This window comes from Myxocyprinus asiaticus, chromosome 4, assembly GCF_019703515.2.
Source record: "Myxocyprinus asiaticus isolate MX2 ecotype Aquarium Trade chromosome 4, UBuf_Myxa_2, whole genome shotgun sequence".
NCBI lineage: Eukaryota > Metazoa > Chordata > Actinopteri > Cypriniformes > Catostomidae > Myxocyprinus > Myxocyprinus asiaticus.
The window spans coordinates 61400001-61426306 of record NC_059347.1 but is presented as its reverse complement, the minus strand read 5'-3'; the positions used below and the strand labels follow the sequence as shown (position 1 = coordinate 61426306).

The window sequence follows — 26306 nt, the reverse complement described above, 5'->3', positions numbered from 1 at the left end:
CAGCTCTCTGTCTCTCCATCTTTTAGGATGCGAGTATTTCCTCATGTAATGCTGACTCACTGTTAGAAACGATACTGAATGGATTCGTTTACCACCAGAGCGTTTCTGTTCCCTCATTAGAGCATGTTCATTTCACAGCACCTCTGTATTAACCTGTTTAGTGGCACGGTTGGATCATCAAAGTCCCTGCTGCAGTTATATTACTCCCTCCCTTTTTTGCAAAACAAAGGTTCTTTTGATGCAGATGTTGCTGTTATAAATTACACACTGCTTAGAATAGCATAAATGGGGGCCTGGGTACCTCAGCGAGTATTGACGCTGACTATCACCCCTGGAGTCGTGAGTTTGAATCCCAGGGTGTGCTGAGTGACTCCAGCCAGGTCTCCTAAGCAAATCAAATTAGCCCGGTTGCTAGGGAGGGTAGAGTCACGTGGAGTAACCTCCTCGTGGTTGCTATAGTGTGGTTCTCACTCTCTGAGACTAGCGTGAAGCCTCCACACATGCTATGTCTCCGCGGTAACATGCTCAACAAGCCACATGATAAGATGCGCGGATTGACGGTCTCAGACGCGGAGGAAACTGAGATTCAGTCTGAGGCGAGTCACTACGCCACCACGAGGACTTCGAGCGCATTGGGAATTGGGCATTCCAAATTGGGCATTCCACATTGGGGAGCAGAAAAAAAAGAATAACAAAAAATAGTTCCTATTAATGAAAATTCTGTCATCATTTACTCACCCTAATTTCAGTGAAAAAACGTAGAGGTTTCTTACCAGAGGCACTTTTGTTGGTGCTGCACCAGTAGTACCGCTTTACGGAAATCGACATCATGCTGTTGTCTCATGATGCGGTGCGCCAGAAGTTTAACCCTTAAATGACAGTCTAGAGTCTTGTGAACAGTATTCAGTCAGTTTTAATTCATTTAAATTATGTGTTACGTATAGCGAAGCCATAATACAACGTTCACACATGTGGATGCGGGGTCACACGAGGTTAATGAATTCTTAACATTTGTAAATAGTGTGAGCATGCTCGTTTATTCACAATTATAATAATCCTCATTTTTCCTTGGAGTCTTACTGGGGAAAATGATGTGGGGTGACTACCCCCGAAAGTCATTCTATAGCATTCGCTAGCTTCGGCTGCAGTAATTTTAGACCCTGTTTACAGCTGGTATTAAGACGCATTTCAAATGATCCAATTGCAAATGGCCAGCGCTGAATATAGTTGTAAATGGGGTGCCGTCCTGAATGATGCGTCCCAGGCATCAGTGACGCTCCACTCGTCACCTGTCAATCAACCGCTGCTTATTGTTCAGTAACACACTGATATAGTGATTGATGTATTTCACCAATTTGACACCGTTTCCTCGAAACATGCAAACGAATGAATGGATGTACACTGCAACAACAACTGAAGTAACGCCCACATTTTGTGCTAAGCATCACGGGAAACGGAGGGTGGGACAAGGTGGATAAGGGAGGCACCAGACTCGCTAATGAATGCTTTTAACATCTATGCGAAATCGATTTGATGAAGTGCATTCACATAGTAAAATTTGAATTTAGCAAACACAATAGTCTCAATAAAGACCCAGTTTACACCTGGTTAAGATGGTGCATTAAGATCCTATCACATGTGGTCAGCACTAAATACAGGTCTAAACGGGGTCTAAAATGTTTTGTGATCGAATCACAAAAACCACATACGAAGGTAGTCAAAAACACGTCACCACATCACATTTGTGGTGTAAACGCTAATTCTTCCTGAATGCGCAGCGAAGCACCAGTCCGCACCTGTTAAACAACCACTGTGCTAAACAGGAGTTTAAACTTTACCATTTACCAGCGGCTTTAAAAGGAAGTTTAAAAAAGGCTAATGCATACACACACACGAAAACTTCACGTATATTCTTAAGTGTGTTTGATGTCAACATGCAGTGACACAGATGAGAAGCACCTGATCTGAAGCTCCTTTAATACAGGTAATCCACTAAAATAATGGATAATTCTGTTTGAAATGTTGCGTTTGTGCTTAGATTAGATTTCAACTGTATCTGGGAGAAATAGCTCGCTGGATTTATTCACGCTTTCTTTGTCTTTTATTACTTTGTGCTTTAATGTCATGCAGTAACACACTGACAGAGTGATTGATGCGTGTCGTCATGAAACAGAGTCCCTCCCTTTGAAATCCAAACACAAGTGGTCACAGGAGCATTTAAGTAGGTAAACAGCAGTGTGTCTCACCTGACCATATTTGATCGAAACAACCGCATCTTAATACCAGGTGTAAACAAGCTAAAAGTCCAAAAGTGGTTTGACGGCAGGAGGATGCCCAACACCATTAAACTGTGAACTAATAAAGATTTGTATTACTACGACAAGCCTGAAGGCTTGTTCTATTTTTCCCTTTATATTGTGTACGCACCTGCCGGCGATGTGTTTATTTATAGGTTTAACAGCATTAGCATTGACCATACGTTATCAACTGAACGTGATTTATCGATGCCTATTCTGAATTTTGAAACCTAAATTATAGAACTCTATATAGAATTATAGAAACTATCCAACCAGTCACATTAGAGCGCATTGATTTTTTTAGAGAAACTCGAACACAAACCGAAAAGGTCCCATGACCTTTTCACACCATGCCTAGCTCTTCTGCTGGAAAAAACACTATAAAATGTATAAAGTGGAGTTGGGAATAAACTATACTTCAAAGAAATAAATGCAAGCATCAAAGACATTTTTTCAATTTAGTATATATGTAATCACATTACAAACAACAACTATTTAACTAATTTATGTTATTTATTAAGGTTAATTTCACTCATTCAGTTATTAGTAGGGCTGTCGATTTAACATGTTAATTAAGTGGGATTAATTATCTAGAAAATAGCACGGTAGCAAAATTAGCGGAGTTACTCCCAGACCGTAATACGGAATATTCCAGAGTATTTCTAGCTTGAAGTACCACCTGTTTTCAGCAGGGGGCAGTAAGTGAAACTCCAGTTGTTAAGAGATTCAACAAAGAGATTCAGCTTGATGGTGCGCAATTCTGAATGCAGGGATCACAAGATGTGTTTTTCAAAGTTTCACATAACATTTAACTTGACACGGCATCCTACAAATGTTGCGTTTATGCTCCAAAATCATCCATCTGATGCATGTGTACATTGACGTGTCTTTAGACTGATGAATTCAATTGCAGAATGGATTACTGTGGACTGTAGGCATTGGCTTAAGTTCAATATTATGGAAATAAACAATATATTGCTTTCTAAAGCCACTTTTTGTATTGTCTTATCAATGCTGTACTCATCTATCACAATAGTTTTAATGATGTAAATTTATTTTTTAATTATATCAATTATTATAGTTTTAATATATATTATTTAAATATAACTAATTATAATTATGTATTCATTATATATTGAATTAATGTTTTTTGAGGGCCTTTCTCAGCAAATACTGTATGTCTATATGTGATTAATTGTGATTAATTGCGATTAATTGTGATTAATTGCGATTCATTAATCTGCATATCATGTAATCAGTTCAATCAAAACTTTTAGGGCTGTCAGGCCTAATTATTAGTACATTTATTCATTATTCAATTTCACTTCTATCATAATGTAGTCATGGCAGATTGCCTGAAAGAACATCAAACGTTCGGATGTCTTACATGTGATTTACGTGTGGTCAGGAGCAGTTAAAAAAAAAAATTCATACCAATCAACAAAAAACTATTACACAAACATTTGTTCTGCTCATGCTTTATGAATGAGACCCGGTGAAAGCATAGAGTGACAAGAGGCTCTAAAAATGAGATAGCCTTTAGCCTGACAAATGGTCAAATCCAGTGATCAGCTCTTCCTCAAAAGGGCTTGTTGTATTAACATGGTACTTTCGTTTTCAGGTAGCCTAATGCAAGCCAATCAGAATAGAGCTTGCCAGATCAAGAAAGTCCTTTCTGGTTTTGTGTGCAGTATGCATCAGGCAGTCAGTGAACAGATTGTGAAGCGTTAGCTATTGAGTCTAAGCTTTACTAACATCAGTTACCAAAGGCGCAGAGATTAGCAAATGTGCTCTTGACGAATTTTAGCAGTGTCTCCTTTTTTAGTGTCTCCTTTTCCCCCAATAATTTCCTGTTTCATCTTCACTACATCTGTGAAATGACAAAGACATAAGCCCCCACAGAAATCAAATCAAACATCATGAGCAATTGGCAGTTTTCTGTTCAGCAATTGTCTGTTTCTGTATCCATTTGAATATTGTGGCTCTATTCACACCAAAGTATAACAGTTTTCTCTTTGTCTGTCTCTCTGTAGACAGTTGAGGAAATCGAGGGCGCTCTGGGTCGTGATTTTTACCCCAGTCTATGTGAGGAACGCGTGTGCTGGGAGAAGGAGCTCGCTGGACTTCGGGAGGAGAACGAGAGTTTGACGGCGATGTTGTGCAGTAAAGAGGAAGATCTGAACCGCACCAAAGCCACCATGATCGCCATCAGAGAGGAGAGAGACCGTCTGCGCAGACGCGTGAGTGACAGCTGCTCTCTCCAACCACACGAAAACAGTGGTTAGAAATGAGACAAGCAGTAGCACGAAGACTAAGATTTTTACTAGGGCTGTCGATTCAATGTGTTAATTCAGTGCAATAAGTATATAAAACATTAACACAATTAATCATGTCACCGGACCGTAATAAGGAATTTTCTGGAGCAATTCAAGCCTAAATTACCACCTGTTTTCAGCAGGGGGCAGTAAGCGAAACGCCAGTTGTAGAAACTCCCAACAACTGGACGGAGCGCAATTCCGAACGCAGGGATATCGAGACGTGTTTTTCTAAGTTTCAAAACTACATTTAACTTGACACAGTGACCTAAAAATGCTGTTAATGACACGACGCAGCCAAAGTGAGACCCTCAAAGTCCGTCTGACTCAGGTGTACATTGATGCATCCTTAGAAAAGCCCTTATAATAAATCTCAGACAGATTGACAAATACAATTTTAAAATGGATTTCTTATGGCCAATAATAGGCTTATGTTCAATAATATGGAAGTAAACAACATATTACCTTCTAAAACCACTTTTTTTAATGTCTTATTAATGCATTACTCGTCTGACACAGTAATGAAATGCATTTTATTGATCTGAATTATTATTTTTGCAATATATATTACATTTATAATTATTTGGGGGCCTGGGTAGCTCAGCAAGTACTATCACCCCAGGAGTCACGAGTTAGAATCCAGGGCGTGCTGAGTGACTCCAGCCAGGTCTCCTAAGCAACCAAATTGGCCCAGTTGCTAGGGAGGGTAGAGTCACATGGGGTAACCTCCTCGTGGTCATGATTAGTGGTTCTCGCTCTCAATGGGGCGTGTGGTAAGTTGTGTGTGGATCGTGGAGAGTAGCATGAGCCTCCACATGCTGTGAGTCTCCGCGGTGTCATGCACAACGAATCACGTGATAAGATGCGCGGATTGACGGTCTCAGAAGCGGAGGCAACTGAGACTTGTCCTCCGCCACCCGGATTGAGGTGAGTAACCGCACCACCACGAGGACCTGCTAAGTAGTGGGAATTGGGCTTTCCAAATTGGAATTTGCCAAAAAAAAGCATTCTTTTGAGGACATTTATGCAATTACCCTGGGTAACGGTACTGATCTGACTGTAAACAACTGAACATCATTAACCATCAGACAGAATAACAACAGAAGCATGTGCGGTCCAATGAGATGAGCAACATTTCCCACCTTAGAGACTTTAATGACAGAATTAGACCAGCCAACTTTCTGTGCTTAGATTTTCTAGATTTCCTAATCTCACCCTAGATAAACTATCTGTCAGTATTGCCTTGAATTCATACAGTATGTCTCTGACCATTACCCTCTTGCCTAGAAGAAAAGGGAAATTATATTCAAAGCGTCTACCTTGTGTAAGGTCATTTAACATATTCTGAGTAATTAAAATGCGATTGATTTTCTAAGTGTTCAAGACACAAAGTTCACATAGGGGCTTAGTAATGGATTGTCAGTTTGTAGCAAATTCTGCCCTTAATTTGGTTGCACCGTTTGTTCATAATGCAAGACTTAGCTATTAGTTCATAAGCTTTCTGTAAATGAACGTGCATTTGCATAATCTGACGTTTACTGATCCAAAAAACAGCTTTCAAATTTGTATACCGATGGTAAGAAAAGCCATGAATTTCAGTGTTATTGTGTAACGGTTGATGTTTCAGACATCAGTAAGAAATGTAATTTACACTGAAATGTGATACAAATGTATCAAAAATACTATTTCAGTACATTTAAATATGTGTATTAGCATATATATATTCAGGAACTGTATCTAAGATTAATCAGGGGCAGTAAATATGTACTAATACAACAATCTAGAAAAATGTAACATTTAATCCTTTTAACACATTGTTTTTCTGTGTGTGTTAAACCAGGCGGCACACACCAGAAAGTGCCCCGTTTAAAGTCAGTTGTTCAGATAAAGTTCTTTTTGTAGACATAAAATGTGTGTAAATGTCAGCATCATCATATATGTCTAAAGCATTAAAGTCTGTCATGCAAAACACTAGCTTATTGATGTAATCCAGTCGCTCTGCCTTTTCATTCCAACTCTTACATGTGGTCGGAGGAGTAACAATTACATTTATTGAGGTGCTAGATGATGAATGTGTACATCGAGCTCTATACGCCTAAACGACTAAAACATTCCTCCTCATACAGTTTACCTCCACATCACCCCATCAGCTGTTAACAAAGAGAGAAAATATCAATATTTAACTGGCCCGTTCGATATGATCAGTCCTGGTGCTCTTTAATGGACAGTGAGCGTGTAAGTGTGCGTGGTTTGCATTTGTCTTTGACTTGGATGACATCCATGGGAGCATACCGCCGCACACACACACACACACGCACACACAGCAACTGACCTGCGATAGCTGAGCCCCAATCAAACTAACCATCACCATAAAGCCAAAGTAGTTATTACGGTCTCGCCAGCATGTCCTGTCTCAAACGGCTGCGGCGACCTTGTTTAAATATAGCTGTGCTTCTGTAAGCGCTGATGTCATGACTCAAACAACGGCAGGGTCCTCGGCCAATGAACACTGCACAAAAATATATATATTTTGTCTGTATTTTTGTCTGGTTTTCCAGTAAAAATATTTAAACAGCCCTAAATCAAGATGAATTTACTGAAGAAGCAAAATCATTAATAATAAGACTTGTTCGGGGGCCTGGGTATCTCAGTGAGTACTGACGCTGACTATCACCCTTGAAGTCGCGAGTTCGAATCCCAGGGCATGCTGAGTGACTCCAGCCAGGTCTCCTAAGCAACCAAATTGGCCCAGTTGCTAGGGAGGGTAGAGTCACATGGGGTAACCTCCTCGTGGTCGCTATAATGTGCTTCTTGCTCTCGGTGGGGTGTGTGGTGAGTTGTGCGTGGATGCCGCGGAGAATAGCGTGAAGCCTCCACACGCACTACATCTCCATGGTAACACGCTCAACAAGCCACGTGATAAGATGCGCGGATTGACGGTCTCAGACGCGGAGGCAACTGAGATTCATCCTCCGCCACCCGGATTGAGGCGAGTCACTACGCCACCACGAGGACTTAGAGCGCATTGGGAATTGGACATTACAAATTGGGGAGAAAAGGTGTGGGGTGGGGGGGAATAATAAGACTTGTTTACAGAGAAAATATCTTGAATTAAATTACATTTTCTTACGCCATTGCCTAAAAGTTTTTTCTTGTTTTCTACGTAAATCTTAAATAAAATAAACAAACAAAAACTAAACAAAAATGTGATGAGGAGGAGGGCGGGGCCAGCCCGTGAGGACACACGGCCGGCCCTGAATCGGGCTAATCAGCCGGGAGGGGAATAAAGACTAGCTGGAGGCGCCAGTTCGAGAGAGAGGGAGACGCACACGGCCGCACTGCATGTTGGTTTTAAGTTGAGTTTGATATTAAACTTTATGTTTACTGTTCAGCCGGTTCCCGCCGCCTCCTTGCCCATCTTTTATCTGTTTAAAGAAATTTAACTAACAAGATAAAACTTAAATCATGATATGTTCTCTGAAAACAAATCTTTTTATCTTATACAGTTTTGTAATGTAGTCAGTGTTAAGAATCTCTCTATATATTTATTTTCTAGAAAACAAGACAAAAACACTAATTATCAGAACTCCATCAGGATGGATTTATTACTGAGTTTAAAATACAGAGTACTTGGCCAATGATTACTTAAAAAATACATTTTTTTTGTCTTGCTTTCTAGTGTAAATATACATGACAATCATACTTGAAATACTTATAAACATACTTAACCCTTGTGCGACCTTGGGGTCATTTTTGTCTTTTTCATTTTTTTTTTTTTTTCATTTTTTTTTTTGGCTGCGTTAATGCCAACAGCACAAATTCAGCCAAAGGTGTGTATTTTTGGGGGAATGTTGATATTTCAACCTCAGTTCCTATAATACATCTATAATACACTGTGTACACACAATAGTTCCACTCAGGACCTTCAGGACAAAAATGTCCCCATTGAAACCCATTAAAACTGCAATATTTGATCCCAGTGTCGTTAAAGCATAAAATCATGAATTCTGTGATATTATGCTTTCATTCCAGAGCCCTGACTTCAAAATATACATTTGTAATATTTTCCACCAGATGGCGCCATTTTTCTCATGTTTAGCCTATGGAGCAAATACAAGCTTTTCCCCTATTTTCTGTCTGCTGTATTATAGAGCACTGCAGGCCAACTAAATAAATGATGCAGCTAAAATTGTGTGTGTGTGTTGGATGTCAGAGTGTATATGGGTGTATTGAGAAATGTGTGTGTGTGAGTGTATGTGTAAAAAAACAACAGTGGCATTATGTAAACAAACTGGCATTTAAAGGGTTAAAATCCTGAAAATGAATGAATATTTGGAAGTTATGATCAGGACTGATGTTGGTTAAAGTTAACTCATTGAAAGTGGAAAATAATATTAATATATAATATTTTTATGGCAGTTTTTTGACACAGACATTTTTGCCCTCTAATGACCTCCGAGTAACTTTTTTTTAATTGACGCACAAGGGTTAAAACCAAATTATTTTACTAGAAAAGCAACTAAACTAGAAAAAAAAGCTACAGACCTATATTCTCTGAAAACAGGTTTTATCGTACACAATTTTTTTATTTTTTATTTTTATTTTTTTTTTATATATATTTCTACTGGGAAACAAGACAAAATACTATTTAAGAAAACAATTTGTGGCAGTATCCAGTTCGCTTTGAACGTGCACGCCACCCTTTGAAGGAAAAAAGGTCTCGTGCTTTCAGACGCAGCCAGTAATTGAATCTGACCGTCTGAAGCCGGTTAGCATACTAACATGATTAGCGGTGAAATGCATGGAGTGAAAACGGTCAAAGGCTTCAGAAACAAGCGGGTCGCTTTTATGACAAACACTCGCCACAGCAGAAACAGCAGCCTCGGATTCGTTCTTAATGAAATCTGTCTGGTGTTTGTCTAATTGGTGCGATGCATTGCTCGCTGTTTGCTGTCAGGATGGAGTTTACTGGAGAAATGCTGAGACCACAGAGACCCATGATTAGGCTTGTGCCTCTCAGAGTCGCTTTGAGTTCAGTCCATAATGTGCGTACAGCAGTCCAAATAAGATATCACTTGTGTGAATATCATTGCATTAGACAACAAAATATCAAAGCGTAAAGTGTCGTCTGCAAACTAATGATGGTAGAGCTTTCCTCAGAACTAGGCCTGTTACTGTTTGCTGTCTTCTTATCCAATAAATGACGCTTGTTGCTTTGATGTTCTGCTATCTGTAGTCTAATGTGATCGCCACACAGGATAATGCTCATTTTCGCTCCAAACCTGTATAATCCTTTTGTGTTCCACAGATGTTGAAAGTCACATTGATGTATATGTGTGTGTGAGGTAGAGTTGGTCTGGATCGAGTATTCCTTTGTGATTCAGTCCTTTATTTGTCCTTTGGCAGCTTTTCGTCTGGCAGGAGAACCTTTATTTACCTTCACAATCCCTGCCAATATTTCTATCTCTCACACACAAACACACACACATACTGGGTCTTATAATAAGAGCACATTTGCTGAGTTCTCTCTCTCACACACACAAAATCAGGGTCAGAAATGAACCAGAGTTTGTCTTGGTGACAGAAGCTTCTAGTGCACAAACAATACAACAAGACAGAGATAATAATAAAAAAATAGAATAAAAATAAATAAGCGAATAGAAAACATAAGTATATATAGAAATACACAATAAGAAAATATATATGTGTGTGTGTGTACAAATACAAATCTGTTATATAAAGGTGCAAGGGAATGTAATGGCAGAAGAGGTTGGATGTGTTGGATAAATATAAGAAAGACTAAACTGTGTATTGCTTAATGGGGCATTTTAACTGTTCATGAGATGGATAGCCTGAGGGGAAAAAACTGTTCCTGTGCCTGACGGTTCTGGTGCTCAGAGCTCTGAAGCGTCGGCCAGAAGGCATCAGTTCAAAAAGGTAGTGGGCAGGGTGAGTGGGGTCCAGAGTGATTTTTCCAGCCTTTTTCCTCACTCTGGAAGTGTATAGTTCTTCAAGGGGGTGCAGGGGGCAACCGATAATCCTCTCAGCAGTCCAAACTGTCCTTTGTAGTCTTCTGATGTCTGATTTCATAGCTGCACCAATCCAGACAGTTATTGAAGTGCAGAGGACAGACTTAGTGACTGCTGAGTAGAACTGTATCAGCAGCGCCTGTGGCAGGTTGAACTTCCTCAGCTGGCGAAGGAAGTACAACCTCTGCTGGGCCTTTTTCACAGTGGAGTCAATGTGGGTCTCCCACTTAAGGTCCTGTGAGATGGTAGTGCCCAGGAACCTGAATGACTCCACTGCTGCCACAGTGCTGTTTAGAATGGTGAGGGGGGGTCAGTGTTGGGGTGTTCGTCCTAAAGTCCACAATGATCTCCACCGTTTTGAGCGTGTTCAGCTCAAGGTTGTTTTGACTGCACCAGACAGCCAGCTGTTTAACCTCCCTTCTGTATGCAGACTCATCGTCATCTCGGATGAGGCCGATGACAGTGGTGTCATCTGCAAACTTCAGGAGCTTGACAGAGGGGTCCTTGGCGATGCAGTCGTTGGTGTAGAGGGAAAAAGAGTAATGGGGAGAGCACACATCCCTGGGGGGCACCAGTGCTGATTGTACAGGTGCTGGAAGTGAGTTTCCCCTGTCTCACAAGCTGCTGCCTGTCTGTCAGAAAGCTGGTAATCCACTGACAGATAGACATGGGAACAGAGAGTTGGTGTAATTTAGTCTGGAGTATAGCTGGGATGATGGTGTTGAAAGCCGAACTGAAGTCCACAAAAAGTATCCTTGCATATGTCCCTGGTCTGTCCAGATGTTGCAGGATATGATGCAATCCCATGTTGACTGCATCATCCACAGACCTGTTGACCAGACCAAGTTATTTCTTTGTTGTCTCACATTTATGATCATTTTAGATTCTAGGTCTGTACAGTGATGTGTTTATTTCATCTGTATTCACTGTCTCAGAAACTGCTGTTGTTGATTGTGGAGCTAAAATTAAGTGATTTTCCATAAGAATAAAAAATTAAAGTGAGATCTGAAAACAGTGAACATGAAGAAAACGTTTCCAGCAGATTGAAATAATTTTCTTCACATTATTTGTGTTGTAGCCATTTTATTAAACAAATATAAATAAGATTTGTATCTATAGGTCATGGGTTATTTTTCAAAGATTATTATATATATATTTACAATTGTATTTATGATCTAATTTGTATTACTATTTTTTTCAGCTGTTGTAGAGTTATTTTTATTTTTGTTATTTTATTTTTTCTCCCCAATTTGGAATGCCCAATTCCCAATGTGCTCTAAGTCCTCATGGTGGCGTAGTGACTCACCTCAATCTGGGTGGCGGAGGATGAATCTCAGTTGCCTCCGCGTCTGAGACCGTCAGTCCGTGCATTTTATCACGTGGCTTGTTGAGCGCGTTACTGCGGAGACATAGCGCGTGTGGAGGCTTCACGCTATTTTCCGAGGCATCCACGCACAACTCACCATGCGCCCCACCGAGAGTGAGAACCACATTATAGTGACCACGAGGAGGTTACCCCATGTGACTCTACCCTCCCTAGCAACCGGGCCAATTTGGTTGCTTAGGAGACCTGGCTGGAGTCACTCAGCACACCCTGATTCGAACTCGTGACTCCAGGTGTGGTAGTCAGCGTCTTTACTTGCTGAGTTACCCAGACCCCCCGTTGTAGAGTTACTTTTAAGTCAAAAGGGCAAAAGGGGCCGGTGGAAGAAGTTGGAGAGGGTAAAATTTGGGGTTTTGGGGAGTGGTTAAATTCTTTAGAAAACCCCTTTAGAAAGTTTTTCATGTTTCAATAAATTAATGCATTTTCTAAAAGCAAAATCGACGAGTAGAAGTGAAGTGCATGCAAAATAAATAAATAAATATATAAATAAATCACTCAATCAATAGCGATTTCTCCGAGTAGGCAATGGAGGCAATGCCTCCTCAAAAATTCGGGTGAGAAAAATAAATGACTATACATAAATAAAATATTACGAAATGTGAGCTCATACATCATTGTGATCTCATTGAGCTCCTAAAGCGTGGCGTGAATGTGAGGGGGGGTAACCGCTGAATACAGCGAAAAGTCTCCACAGAGTCTCCACAGATCCACAGAGTCTCCACGGATTGCTATGAATGAGATGAACTGATGTCAGCGGAGAAACTGTATTGTTTTTGAAGCAATGTAAAAATAATAGTTCATTTTGTTTTGGCATATGCTGTATGTACATTTCCTATTCAAATGAGATGATAATAATCAGAATCAGAATGAGCTTTATTGCCAAGTGTTCTCAAGTACGTAAGGAATTGTTTTTGGTGATAGGAGAGACAAGTGCACACAGAACATTACAGTGACACACAGAATATAAAACAAGGTAAGAGTATAAATAGACATACAAATAATAGGACATATAACATAGACTGGCGTATGTACATGTGCAAGTGGTAATGTATGTGCAATGTAGGGTTGTGTACAGTTATTGAATTAATAAACTATGATTTAAGGAAAATATGTGTTACAAATGGGAGAACAGCCATTTTTTGTATTTTGACATTTATGTTGTTGCAGTTATGTGCAAGAATGTGACATTTTATGTCATATATTTTTATGTAGGCCTAAGTTTTTTTATCATATGTTGTGTTAAATCAGATCATTTATATGGGTTTATCCTGAAAGCTATATAAATGAAATTGAAATAGGAATTTACTTTGGACTGAGATGGCACTCTGCCTCCTCATTTCAAAAGTCCACCACACGCCACTGCACTCGATCCACAGCCTAACCTGTAAGGCGATACAGTATCTGTTAATATGAGCCATGATTTATGTCACTTGATCAATATGATTAATAATACTTACATTCTCTGTAATGTGACAGAGTGTGCATCCAAATCCTGACGAGAATCACATTTTCCATGAAATTGCACAAAAATACCAACTGACTTGCATGATTTATCGCATAGCACTGCGCTTAGCGCTCTTAAAATAGGGCCCATTAAGTCTTGTTTTTAGAGAAATCTGATAAGATGTATTAAACTTTATGCATAAAGCAAGGGGGAAAAAATCTGCCAATGGGGTAAAAAAATAAACTAGTTTTCCCTTTGAAATACAGTATGTTTATTTTTCATACCCTATTATAGTGTTTTTCTTGTTTTAAGCATAAAACTCACTACGTTTAGTTTGATTTCTCTAAAAACAAGACACAATATCTCATGCCATTTTGCATTGTTCTTGTTTTAAGAATGTTTAGAAATTTTACTCGAAAACAAGACAAAATTCTAATTAAGAAATATGAAATTCGTTTGCAGTGAAAACATTTTGCCAGTTAATATGACCCCATACAAACTCTTGACCTAGCGCAGCAGTGTGTGTATTTGTATACGAGGTGTGGTCTAGCTGTGGTGTGTTTGTGGTGTTTGTTCGTGTATTTAATGATAGATCTGATGCTGAGGGCTTCTCATCACTTCTAATACAGATTTAAATCAGACCACAACATTACAGATGCCTGACATTCATTTACAGAAACATTGTCTAGTTTTAGATCTTTAAATAGTCTGAAAGGGCTTGTATCGATGTGCTGTCATAGTGTAACTTTCAGAACTCAAAACATCCCCTCCAGTTCACCCAGAACATTTATTTAAACTAAATTGCACAAACTGTGCTTTTTTCCTGCTTGTCTACATCTCGCATTTCGACAGCGTGCATTTGTTTTCTCTGTGTTTTACACGGATTATTGCATCAATCTCAAACCTCTGCTGATCAGGAACCACCACAACAACAGCAAACAATTGCATGAGGGATTCACATCGATCTCAAACCCTCGCCGCTCAAGAACCACCACCACAACAACAACAAACAAACAATTGTGGTAAGTAATGGCATCCGCTCATATTATCACTTCCTGCATTGCATGCCATATGTTTACTATAGCTTCTTCCATCAGCAGAGAGGGATTCACATGTGATAAATGAAAGGAAATAGTCAGGCTGACGGAGAAGATTAATGAGTTAGAGACACGCATCCAAACGCTAGTGGAGGTCAGTGAGAAAGAGAAGCCAGTAGATACGGTTATTGGAAGCGGGTAGAACAGCGATCAACACGCACATTTTGGTTCCGGCTGTAGAGCCCCTGCAGCAGGGCATTTGGGTGATGTCTCAGCAACACCACTCTCCCGTTCCTGTTAGGATTTCCAATCGTTTCTCCCCACTAAGTGATGCACCCACTGAGAATCATGTTGAAAGAGCCTTGGTCATAGGTGATTCTATTGTAAGGAACGTGGAAATAGAAAATCCAGCCACTATTGTTAAATGCATTTCGGGGTCTCGAGCATCTGACATCAGATCAAATTTATAAGTGCTGGCTAATGCTAATAGTAGATTTCTAAAATTGTTATTCATGTCAGCACTAACGATGTCTGGCTTCGCCAGATGAAGATCACTACAGATAATGTTAAATAAGTGTGTGAAACGATGTCAGACACTGTAATATGCTCCATTGTGACAAGGTTTATAGTAGATTAGTGTCACTGAATGGCTGGATGTCTGAGTGGTGTCCGGAGAATAGCATAGGATTTATAGTCAATTGGAAGAGTTTTTAGTGTAGACCTGACCTGCTAAAGAGAGACGGACTCCATCCCTCCATGGAAGGTGCCGCACTCCTCTCTAGTAATTTGGCTCATAGTCTTAATAGTGATAGTATTTGACTAACTGGGGACCAGGTCAGGAAGCAGACAAACTGCCATGAGACGTCACACAGGTCACATAAACTACAACAGATAGAGACTGTATCACCTAGATATCATATAGAGACTGTGTTTGTTCCCTGAACTACCAAACACAAACCCCTCAATTATCACTTAATAATTTAGAAAAAATGGAATATGGTCAAACTTGGAAAAAAATATAAAATAAACATCATATAAAGGTAGAGCTAGTAAGCATTAGACATCTTTCAGCCAAAGCATTAATTGAAATTATTTGAAATTATTACAGATCATAGTTTGGATGCGCTCTGCTTGACTGAAACCTGGCTTAAAACAGATGAATATGTTAGTTTAAATGAATCTACTCCCCCAGGTTATTGTTATAAACATGAGCCTCGTCTGAAGTGTCGAGGAGGAAGTGTTGCTACAATTTACATTGTAAGTTTTTGGTGTTACTCAGTGGACAGGATATAAGTTTAAGTCTTTTGAACTAATAATGCTTAATATGACACCGACAGATATAAATAAAAAAATCTCTGTCATCTTTTGCTCTTGCTACAGTATATAGATCACCTGGGCCGTATTCTGATTTCCTTGGTGAATTTGCACATTTTCTATCAGATCTGTTAGTTACTGTAGATAAAGCTTTAATTGTTGGTGACTTCAGCATTCACATAGATAATGAAAATGACACATTGGGATTAGCATTTATTGATATTCTCAACTCTCTTGGAGCCAGACAAAATGTGACAGGATCAACTCATCGCCATAATCATATGATAGATTTAATTCTGTAATATGGTGTTAATGTTGATACTATAGACATTCTGCCGCAGAGCGATGACATCTCAGATCATTACCTCGTCTCTTGTATACTGCAGTCAGCTAATGTTACTCAATCTACAACACGCTATCGTTCAGGTAGAACTATTCTTCGACCACTAAAGTTAGCTTCACTAATAATCTTCCAGAATTATCTCATATACTCAGTAAGCCAAAAAGTCTAGAAGAACTTGATGAAATAACAGAAAATATAAATACAGTCATCTCTAGCACTCTTGATAGTGTTGCCTCCGTTTGATTAAAGAAAATTAAAGAAAAAAGCCCCACACCATGGTACAATGATCACACTCATGCTCTCAAGAAAGCAGCTCGGAAAATGGAGTGTAAGTGGAAGAATACAAAATTAGAGGTATTTCGCGGTGCATGGAAGGATAGTGTTTGTAGCTACAGACAGGCACTAAAAACTGCAAGGTCAGCATATTATAGAAAACTCATAGAAAATAACCACAACAATCCGAGGTGTTTATTCAGTACTGTCTAAATTGGTTAGGAATAAATCATCGACTGAACCAGATATTCCGTCACAGCACAATAGTAATGACTTCATGCATTTCTTTACTGATATATTTTAATAAAAATTGAAATCAGAAATAAAATTGGAATTATGCAATCATCTGTCACAGTACCTCAGAAAACAGTGTCTCATAATTTTCCTCACGAGCAACTTTAATCCCTCGCTGTCATAGTTCATGAAGAGCTAACAAAACTTATCGAAACATCAAAAGCCACAACATGTATGTTAGATCCAATACCAATAAGCTCTTAAAAGAGGTATTCCCTGTAATCTCAGAACCTCTTCTTAATATTATTAACTCTTTGCTATCCTTAGGACATGTCCCTAGAAACTTTAAAATGGCAGTTATCAAACAGCTTATTAAGACACCACAGCTTTATCCTGGAGAACTGGCTAATTATAGACCAATTTCAAATCTCCCGTTTATGTCGAAAATACTAGAAAAGGTAGAGTCCTCCCAACTAGGTTCATTTCTACACAGAAATGGAATATATGAAGAATTTCAGTCAGGATTTAGGCCTCATCACAGTACAGAGACTTCACTTATCAGAGTTACAAGTGACTTGCTCTTATCATCTGATCGCAGCTGCATTTCTCTTCTAGTGCTTTTAGATCTTAGTGCTGCCTTCAACACCATAGATTATGACATTCTCTTGAATAGGCTGGAGAATTATGTTGGCATTAGTGGACTTGCATTAGCACACTTTGTCTATGTAAACGAGGAATTGTCAAATCAAATAAAAGTTAAGTATGGAGTGCCACAGGGATCAGTTTTAGGGCCTCTGTTTTTCTCCTTATATATGCTTCTCCTGGGAGATATTATCAGGAATCGAGGAATAAATTTCCACTGCTACGAAATTTCAAATTCTCCAAATTAGCAGTGTATCAATGAAATCAAAGATTGAATGGACAGAAATCTCCTTCTACTCAATTCTGACAAAACAGAGGTACTAATTATTGGACCAAAAACCTCTAAAAAAAAGAAGCCACTAAAATATAATTTGACTCTCGATGGATGTACTGTTACGTCGTCTTCTACAGCGAAGAAATTGGGTGTTATATCTGATACCAATCTGTCCTTTGAAAATCAAATTTCCAATGTTTGTAGAACAGCATTCTTCCACCTAAGAAATATTGCTAAATTACGACACATTCTCTCTGTTGCTGATGCCGAAAAACTAATTCATGCGTTCATGACCTCAAGACTAGATTATTGTAATGCATTACTGGGAGGATGTCCAGCAAGATCAATAAATAAACTTCAATTGGTTCAAAATGCAGCAGCCAGAGTGCTGACTAGAACAAAGAAATATGATCATATTAGCCCCATTTTATCGTCGTTACATTGGCTACCTGTTAAATTTCATATTAATTTTAAAATTCTGTTAACTACATACAAAGCTTTGAATGGTCTAGCTCCACAGTACTTAAGTGACCTTCTACCATGCTATATTCCATCACGTTCATTACAATCACAAAACTCTGGCCTGATAATAGTTCCTAGAATATCAAAATCCACAAAAGGAGGTAGATCCTTTTCATATTTGGCTCCTAAACTATGGAAGAGTCTCCCTAACACTGTTCCCAAACACACTCACTCAGTTTAAGTCTAGACTAAAGACTCATCTATTTAGCCAGACATACACCTAATTTATCAATCAACTCATGGTCTATAACTCTGCAACAAATTGAATGGCATCTATGCTAATATTATTCTATTTGTTTCCCTTTCTCAACCTCGGGATTCATATCCTGAGGTTATCAGAACTGGCCAGATCCAGCTCCGTTCCTGCTTGGTGTTGGACTCCACTGCTATGTGTCTCTGAGTGATGACGACTAAATGCAACTGGTGCCAGCCAAACATCACTTCAGTCTTTTACGGTGGACTTCAGAGGATGAACTGATGCCAACTCCAACCATAAGACATCAGATACTTCATATGCCACTGCCTGAACCTTGGTTTTAGGATGGACCCCACTGAACCTCACTGAAATGACCTGCTGGTTGAACTGTGATGCACCTCACTGATCTCTGCCTGCATCACCTTTGTCTAATGATGGACGACTCTCTTATAATGGAATACACAGACTATCAATTAATTGCCAACAAAAGCCTTCATCAGCCAACTAACAAAGGACAATGCATCTATGTGAACTTCTGCTGTTAATCCAGGATGAACTTCACAGACATTAGTCATTAATCTTACAGTTCATACAGTTTAAACACGGGCCCTTACCACTTGCTTAGTTTACTAATTAATCCATGACCTGCACTGCACATAAATAACTAATATTGTCATTATATTCATGTTGTTTAGTCAGAGGGGAACTGACCCCCACAGTGAGTCTGGTTTCTCTCAAGGTTATTTTTCTCCATTAACCAACATCATATGGAGTTTTGTGTTCCTTGCCACAGTCACCTTCAGCTTGCTCACTGGGGGTCTAAATACAATTATTATTTAATTATTTTTATACACAATTTACAATCATATTTAAGCAAACTACACAATGATGACTCTAAGACTTTAAAGATATTACAGTTTCATTTTCTGTTAATGCGTGAAACGATGTGTGTTGTGAAAAGCGCTGTACAAATAAATATGACTTGACAGTTCAGTAATATTGGACAACTCGGTGGGGCGTTGTTGCTCATTTCACTTGTGAAAATGTTAGCCAATCAGGCTGTGAATACATAGAAGTCTTAAAGGTACAGTAGCAAAAACGGTTGGTTTATTTCTAAGGGTGAGAGAGAGGGTGGAAAATGGTCATGATAAACTACATTATGTTTTTGGTTCAAAAACCTTGACCAATATTACAGTCTCAAGGGAAAAATAAAATGCTTCATAGTGTAGAATATGACATCTTTTTATCCTCTGCAGGTGCGTGAGCTGCAGACGCGTCTTCAGAGTATTCAGCCCGGTGGTCCATCCAGTCCTGGCCGTCTGACTCCAGCGGGTCGACCCATCAACCCCAGCACAGGAGAACTCAGTACCAGCAGCAGCAGCAACGACATCCCTGTCGCCAAGGTAACAAACCATCTTGTTTGTCATCTTTAATATGCCCTCCTTATTTAATTTAATTTAATTTAGTTTAATTTAATAACATTTTAATTTAATTACATTTAATTTAGTTTAGTGTAGTTTAATTGAATTACATTTGAATTTAATTTAGTTTAATTTAATTACATTTTAATTTAATTACATTTAGTTTAGTTTAGTTTAATTGAATTACATTTTTATTTAATTTAATTCATTTTAATTTAATTACATTTTATTTAGTTTAGTTTAGTTTAATTGAATAACATTTTAATTTAATTTAGTTTAATTTAATTACATTTTAATTACATTTAGTTTAGTTTAGTTTAATTTAATTACATTTTAATTTAATTACATTGTTTAGTTTAATTGAATTACATTTTAATTTAATTTAGTTTAATTTAATAACATTTTAATTTAATTACATTTTAATTTAATTTAGTTTAATTTAATTACAGTTTAATTGAATTACATTTAATTTAGTTTAGTTTAATTTAATACAATTTTAATTGAATTACATTTAATTTAGTTTAGTTTAATTGAATTACATTTTAATTTAATTTAGTTTAATTTAATAACATTTTAATTTAATTACATTTTATTTAGTTTAGTTTAATTTAATTTAATAACATTTTAATTTAATTTAATAACATTTTAATTGAATTACATTTAATTTAGTTTAGTTTAATTGAATTACATTTTAATTTAATTTAGTTTAATTTTTATTTTATTTGTAACACAACTTTAAGTGGCTGTTTGCTTTTATAAAACAGTATCAACAGCAACATGATTAAAGACTCTTTAATATTTAATAAAATGCCACTGATGTGCAAATGCAAAACAAATGTATCATTTTTGTTGTGTACAGATGCAAATCCAGGGTTAAGACTCCTATTTGCATATTTACACGTTTTTTGTATTGTTGGGAGACGTACAAAAATCACATGAATATTTATGAATCAAGCATTGAAGCAGTTTATAATTGGCTGTCTGTTACCAAACAATTTGCTGTAACATTCTAGAACAGCAAAGTTTTATACAGTATGTTTTGACCGGATCAGAGCTTCATAAGTCAGGGTTAAAAGCGCTGCTAACCACCTTTTAGATTACAAGTGGGAAACAAAGCCCAACATTGGGTTAAAAAAGACATCATTAACCCAGGGTTAAGTGGGGTGTGAAAAGCCTTTTAAAACAGATTACATCTAAAAATGCAGTAAATAAGTAGTCATTTAGCCTCTATGTTTAACCACTACACTACACTTATAATGCTCATCATATATTTTAATAGTTTATCTGTTTGTTTGTCTGTTTGTTACAGGTGGCCGAGCGAGTGAAGCTGTCAAAGACACGATCAGAATCGTTATCAACGGAGAGATCCATCCTGGGCTCTGAAATCAGCAGCATCGGGGTGAGACAGAGAGAAATATACTGTATATAGGTTAAGTTCAGAATAGCATACTACTCATACTACTCATACTACTGTATTACTGCAGTAAACACTAAGTATACTGAGCACAGTAAGCACATTTCTATATGCATGAAATACCCGCATGGGCATCCACTTTTGCCAGTATGTGCAATATATGTGTGACCAGACTACATACTGTTTTTGTTTCAGTAACATTATGCAAGTTAATAGTTCAGACTTGTTTAACATTTGCTGGTCAATACATAATTCCCATACCTCAGTTTGTAATTGTATAGTTTTTATTATGTTCACTTTTATTATTTACGTGTACTATTATTTGAAAATGTGGGAAATAGTCATTTTAAAGAATGTGTAGCTGTGTGCAAAGATTTTACCGGTATTACACTATATATTGCAGAGGTAGTGTGTCGTATGATAGTATGCTATCCCAAATAATCCCACACTGCGTCTGACCCATGAGAGAACGAGAGAGACAGGTCTCTTATTCTTACAGAGCTCTTTATCTCCTTATGGCTGTTTTTTGTGCTATTAGTGGCGATTAACTGTGGAAAATCATACGATTAATCGTGATTATTTTAATCGTCTGACAGCACTACTAAGTATATGGACATTTTTTTTTAAAGTGTGCTCCTCGTTTGTTAGTCGCTTTGGATAAAAGCATCAGCTCAGTGAATAAATGTAAAAATAAAAGTCAAAAAAACAAATTACGAAAACTGAACTAAACCGAAAATAAAATAGAATAAAATCCATCCATCTATTTTCCGTACCCTCTTTTCCTATGTAGGGTCACAGGGGTGCTGGATCCTAATAAAATAGAATTAAAAGCAAAATTAAAAATTGAAAAACTGTATTGTTTGTTCAAATGTCAATATCTGCTAAAACTTTTATGAGTACATTAACATGTAGATGACCTCAGAGCTAACAGACTTTGCTTTGCTGTTTGCGGTCATTTTTGACCGGACACAGTACCGGTGCAACTTTTTTTTTTCTCTTTAAGAAATGCTAACATTTCTTCTTCCCTGAAGTAAAAATAAAAAGAAAATGATGCACTTCTTTTGGAATTTTATACATTTTTTTTCTTATTTACATAAAAAATTCTCCATTTCACCATTTGCATATTTAAATTAGCACATTTATGTAACCTGTACTACAGTAAAAACCTAGTTGAAGCATGAAGAAATTATGAGAATGTGTCATGTATTGGGGGCAGACTGCTGCCATCTACTGAAAAAAAAAAAAAAATGACTTGAAAATCATGTTATGACAATAATAGCCAGTAGATGGCGGCAGTGTTCTATGCAAACACCTACTGTGCAGTAATTCTAAAATTTGTTACAAGTTAAGCATTTAGATATATATTTAAACATTATCAAACTAATGTTTGTCAAAGTTTAGCATTTGTTTTTGTTTGTTTTTTACAGTTTTGAAGTGTCAGTTTTTGCAATAATGACTCTAAGAGTAATCATTTTGTTACCAATCACTGATTTCAAACATCACAATTTTATAACTCAAAAGTAAATTAAAAATAATGTGAAGAAAATGAATGGTAATAGAAATGAACAGCATTGGACTGTGAAAATGTAAAATGTAGTCTGAAGACTCAGACTTTGTTATTTGTATTCTGTGTGCGTGCATGAGTTAGTGGGCATGTGCGAGTGAGTGAGTGTGTTGTGTTCTGCCTTCTGGCTGTGTTAGTCTCACCCATTTATTTCTGTGTTTGTGTGTGTGTGTGTGTGTGCGCTGGTCTTACATTTCTGCATTGTTGCTGATTCATAGATTTATTTTGGGGGAAAAAGCTCCGTGTTATAGTGTCACCAGTTCATTGTGTGTGCTTTGTGGCTGATTTATATATTTTATTTGACAAATAAAATTCTTTGTTTTTTAGTCTTTCCCATTCATTTCCTATGGTCGCTCAATTTTGACTGCGAACAGCAAAGGTGTCGTGTTTTTTTTTTATGAACACTTAGACTTCGCAAATTAAGTCCAATTTTGTTTTGTGTGTTCAGATGGCAAGTGGAGGAAAAGTCACTAAGTCTTCTGTCTGCTCAGATAAACGAAACCGTTTGGAAAGAAATATTTCGGTCAAAAATGACCGAACAGAATAGGAAGGTTAAGGAGTGTAATTATCAGTCCAACAATGATCAGTGTTGTGTAATGGCATTTATTTGTGATACTAGTGTGATTTCTGCTTGTATCTGCAGGTATCCAGTAATGTGGCGGAACATTTGGCTCATTCTCTGCAGGACTGCTCCAATATTCAGGAGATCTTTCAGACGCTGTACTCACACGGCTCGGCGATCTCTGAGAGCAAGATCAGAGAGTTTGAGGTGGAGACTGAGCGACTCAACAGGTTTGAAAGCTTGTTGTTTACATCCACTGTTAACATGTGTCTCCTGTGAGCGCTTGTCAACGGATTATTTATCAGTGTCTTAAAGCATACTTCTTTCTGTAGATATTTCTTTCAGTCTTGTGCATGTATACATTTGGGCTTTTCCCAATTTTTCATTTAAGTCAAATTAAATATGGTGTCTCTGTGTCTCTCTCTCTTTCTGTCTGCAGTCGTATCGAGCACCTGAAGTCTCAGAATGATTTGTTGACGATCACACTGGAGGAGTGTAAGAGTAACGCAGAGAGAATGAGTATGTTAGTAGGAAAATACGAGTCCAACGCCACAGCGCTCAGACTGGCCCTGCAGTACAGGTACACACACCTTAGCTATCAAAATAGATACATATAGTCTTCTATTGTTTTTATACAAAGCTAATTATAATTACTACATACTAATCCAAACACTACTCCTAAAATAAACTTTAGTGCATTTTAAGGAGAAAAAAAAAAAATACAGTGTTTGCTTTATTTATGAATCGATTTACAAGTTAAAGAATGAATGAATTTGATCAAATCCCTATGGAAAAAATTAATGGGCAAATACTTCCGGAACCAAAACGACTGAAAAAGTGGTCAGACACCGTTGCGTTGTGTAGCTAAGAAAACCCATTCACACGCTCCTTATGTGAAAGCTCTCTGATGAGCCAAGTTGTGTTTATGCAAATGTCATGCAAATGAGCACTGACAGATGTGGCTTTTAAAGAAGTCGTAACCTTAGTGAACACAGCCTAATTATAATTACAGTCAGTTTCTTAACAACATCACATTTACATACAGGCTGCGTTAAATATGCTATAGCAAAGATGCCATTTAACAGGACAAAAAACACTGTTGTTTTAAAAGATCTGTCCGTCCATTTAATAAAAGACGACGGCAGTGGCGAACCACAGACCTCTCGAATGATATGCAGCCGTATCACTGCAGAAATCTGTCTGTCTCTGCCTTTAACATGCACACACATGTGCAGGGCTCATTTGCATTCATGGTGAAGAGTTTAAAACCCTCAAATGCTATTAAAGGGAGTCATGCAGGTTTAAAGCGAGTTTATGAGCGGTATGTCATGGAGTTGCGTGATTTTGCTTGGAGCGAAGAGTGTTTTTTGAAAGCATCGGTGTTCACTCTCACTTCAGTGCCGCTCAATCACAGGCATAGTATGCATGTTAATGGCCCTTTATCCTCCCGTAATATTTGGTCATTTTTGACCCATTTAAGAGTTCAGAATATCTTTGGATTCTCCACAACAATCAATGGATGGACAAGTTAAAGAAATTTGATTACGGTAGATTTTATTGATACTTGTTTATTCTGTATTTATGCAATGGCAGGGTGTTTTGGGTGGTTGCTAGGGTGTTGCTAGGGTCTTGTTGGTTGCTAGGGCATCACTAAGCGGTTGCTAGGTGGACCTTTTCAATGGAAGTCTGTGGGATTTTTTGCTCTGGTCTGCCGGGTGGACATTTTTGTATTTTTAAATGTTTAATTATCAGCTCGTTTTACTTAAAGTAACGGGTTTACTGTAAATCTGCGGTAAAAGAATAGTATCACCACTGACATGTAGGTGGCGCTCTTTCCAGATGAAATGCTACTATTGTGGAGCAACGATACATTTCTGAATATCCTGTTTCACTTGGAAATACATCTCATTACGGAAGTAAAATGAGTAACGAATGTTGTTTCATGTTGACTTTAACACTATTTAGCTGCCTTGCAATATGGATATTTTCTGTCGGCATTTAATTATTTAGTTTGCGTTCTTATATTTTACGAAGCTGATTGGATGTTTCTCAGATCATCTGTGTCTGGTTTGCGTCTCTCATTGAGGCAGAAGGTCATGGGTTTGATTGAATTTCATCCCCAGTGAGTGTGATGTCAGCGTGATGAGGGGGTCGAGATGGAGATTGACTGTCGTTACACGAGCAGGACGAGGTCCAGCAAACCCTCATAAACACAGAGACAGTGCCAAACGCATTAAACACCACAATTAATCACACACACAGCTCTCAGAACACACACACAATCAACACCATAAACAGGGCAGTTTGGTAGTTCATGCATACTGCAAAAATCATTTTCTTAATTAGGAAAATGTATCTTGTATTCCAGCATAAATATCTAAATATTCTGAAAACAAGATATATTTAATTGAAAGCCAAATGTCATAAGATATTAAGTCTTGTTTTCAGATAAATCTGACAAAAACATTTTTTTGCATTCGCATTAGGGCTTGGTAAAAATATACGTTTTTCGATAAACGGCAATCCTCGTTTGAACAATCCCGATATCGATTCTTAAAATAGCCTTTTCTATAACTAAATGAAAAACAGAGTAAACAAGAATCTTAAAGACCACTGTTTATTTTCTCATTTCGCTTCCCGTGCGCTGTTTGACCGACTGACAGGCGGTTTATGTGTGTGTGTGCTCTGAGAGCGCTCGCGTAGTTGCTAAGCAGTAAAATACGCTTCAAAATTCGGTGAAAATGTCCGTCTTGATGATGTATTAATGTAAAGATAATCAGTTGTTTCTATCAGAATTTGCGTGAATCAATAATAAGACAATTTTCTAGATGGTTATTGATCAATATCAGCATTTTTCAGATTTAAATAGGACTAATCGTTGCACCATAGTTGTTGTCTATTCAGTCCCCCTTGTGGTCTCCCAAAGCTATTACGCCAGACTACATTAAACAGAAGGCCAACTGACAGGAAATTACAAAGCACACAAATCAGGCTTCTAATTTAAATGTCGGCTATTGTTAATATATCAGTGCCCCAAATAT

At 37.8% G+C, this 26306-nt stretch overlaps 1 protein-coding gene across 1 annotated transcript in view; it reads left to right on the top strand.

Annotated features, from left to right (window-relative positions):
- The window catches only part of LOC127433207 (colorectal mutant cancer protein-like), a 104612-nt gene that overhangs the window by 43453 nt on the left and 34853 nt on the right, over positions 1–26306 (top strand). The window contains exons 6-10 of the mRNA XM_051684936.1: positions 4331–4537; positions 19561–19707; positions 21035–21124; positions 23347–23495; positions 23705–23845. Of these exons, the coding sequence (XP_051540896.1) occupies positions 4331–4537; positions 19561–19707; positions 21035–21124; positions 23347–23495; positions 23705–23845 (734 nt within the window). The remainder of the gene's footprint in view (positions 1–4330; positions 4538–19560; positions 19708–21034; positions 21125–23346; positions 23496–23704; positions 23846–26306) is intronic.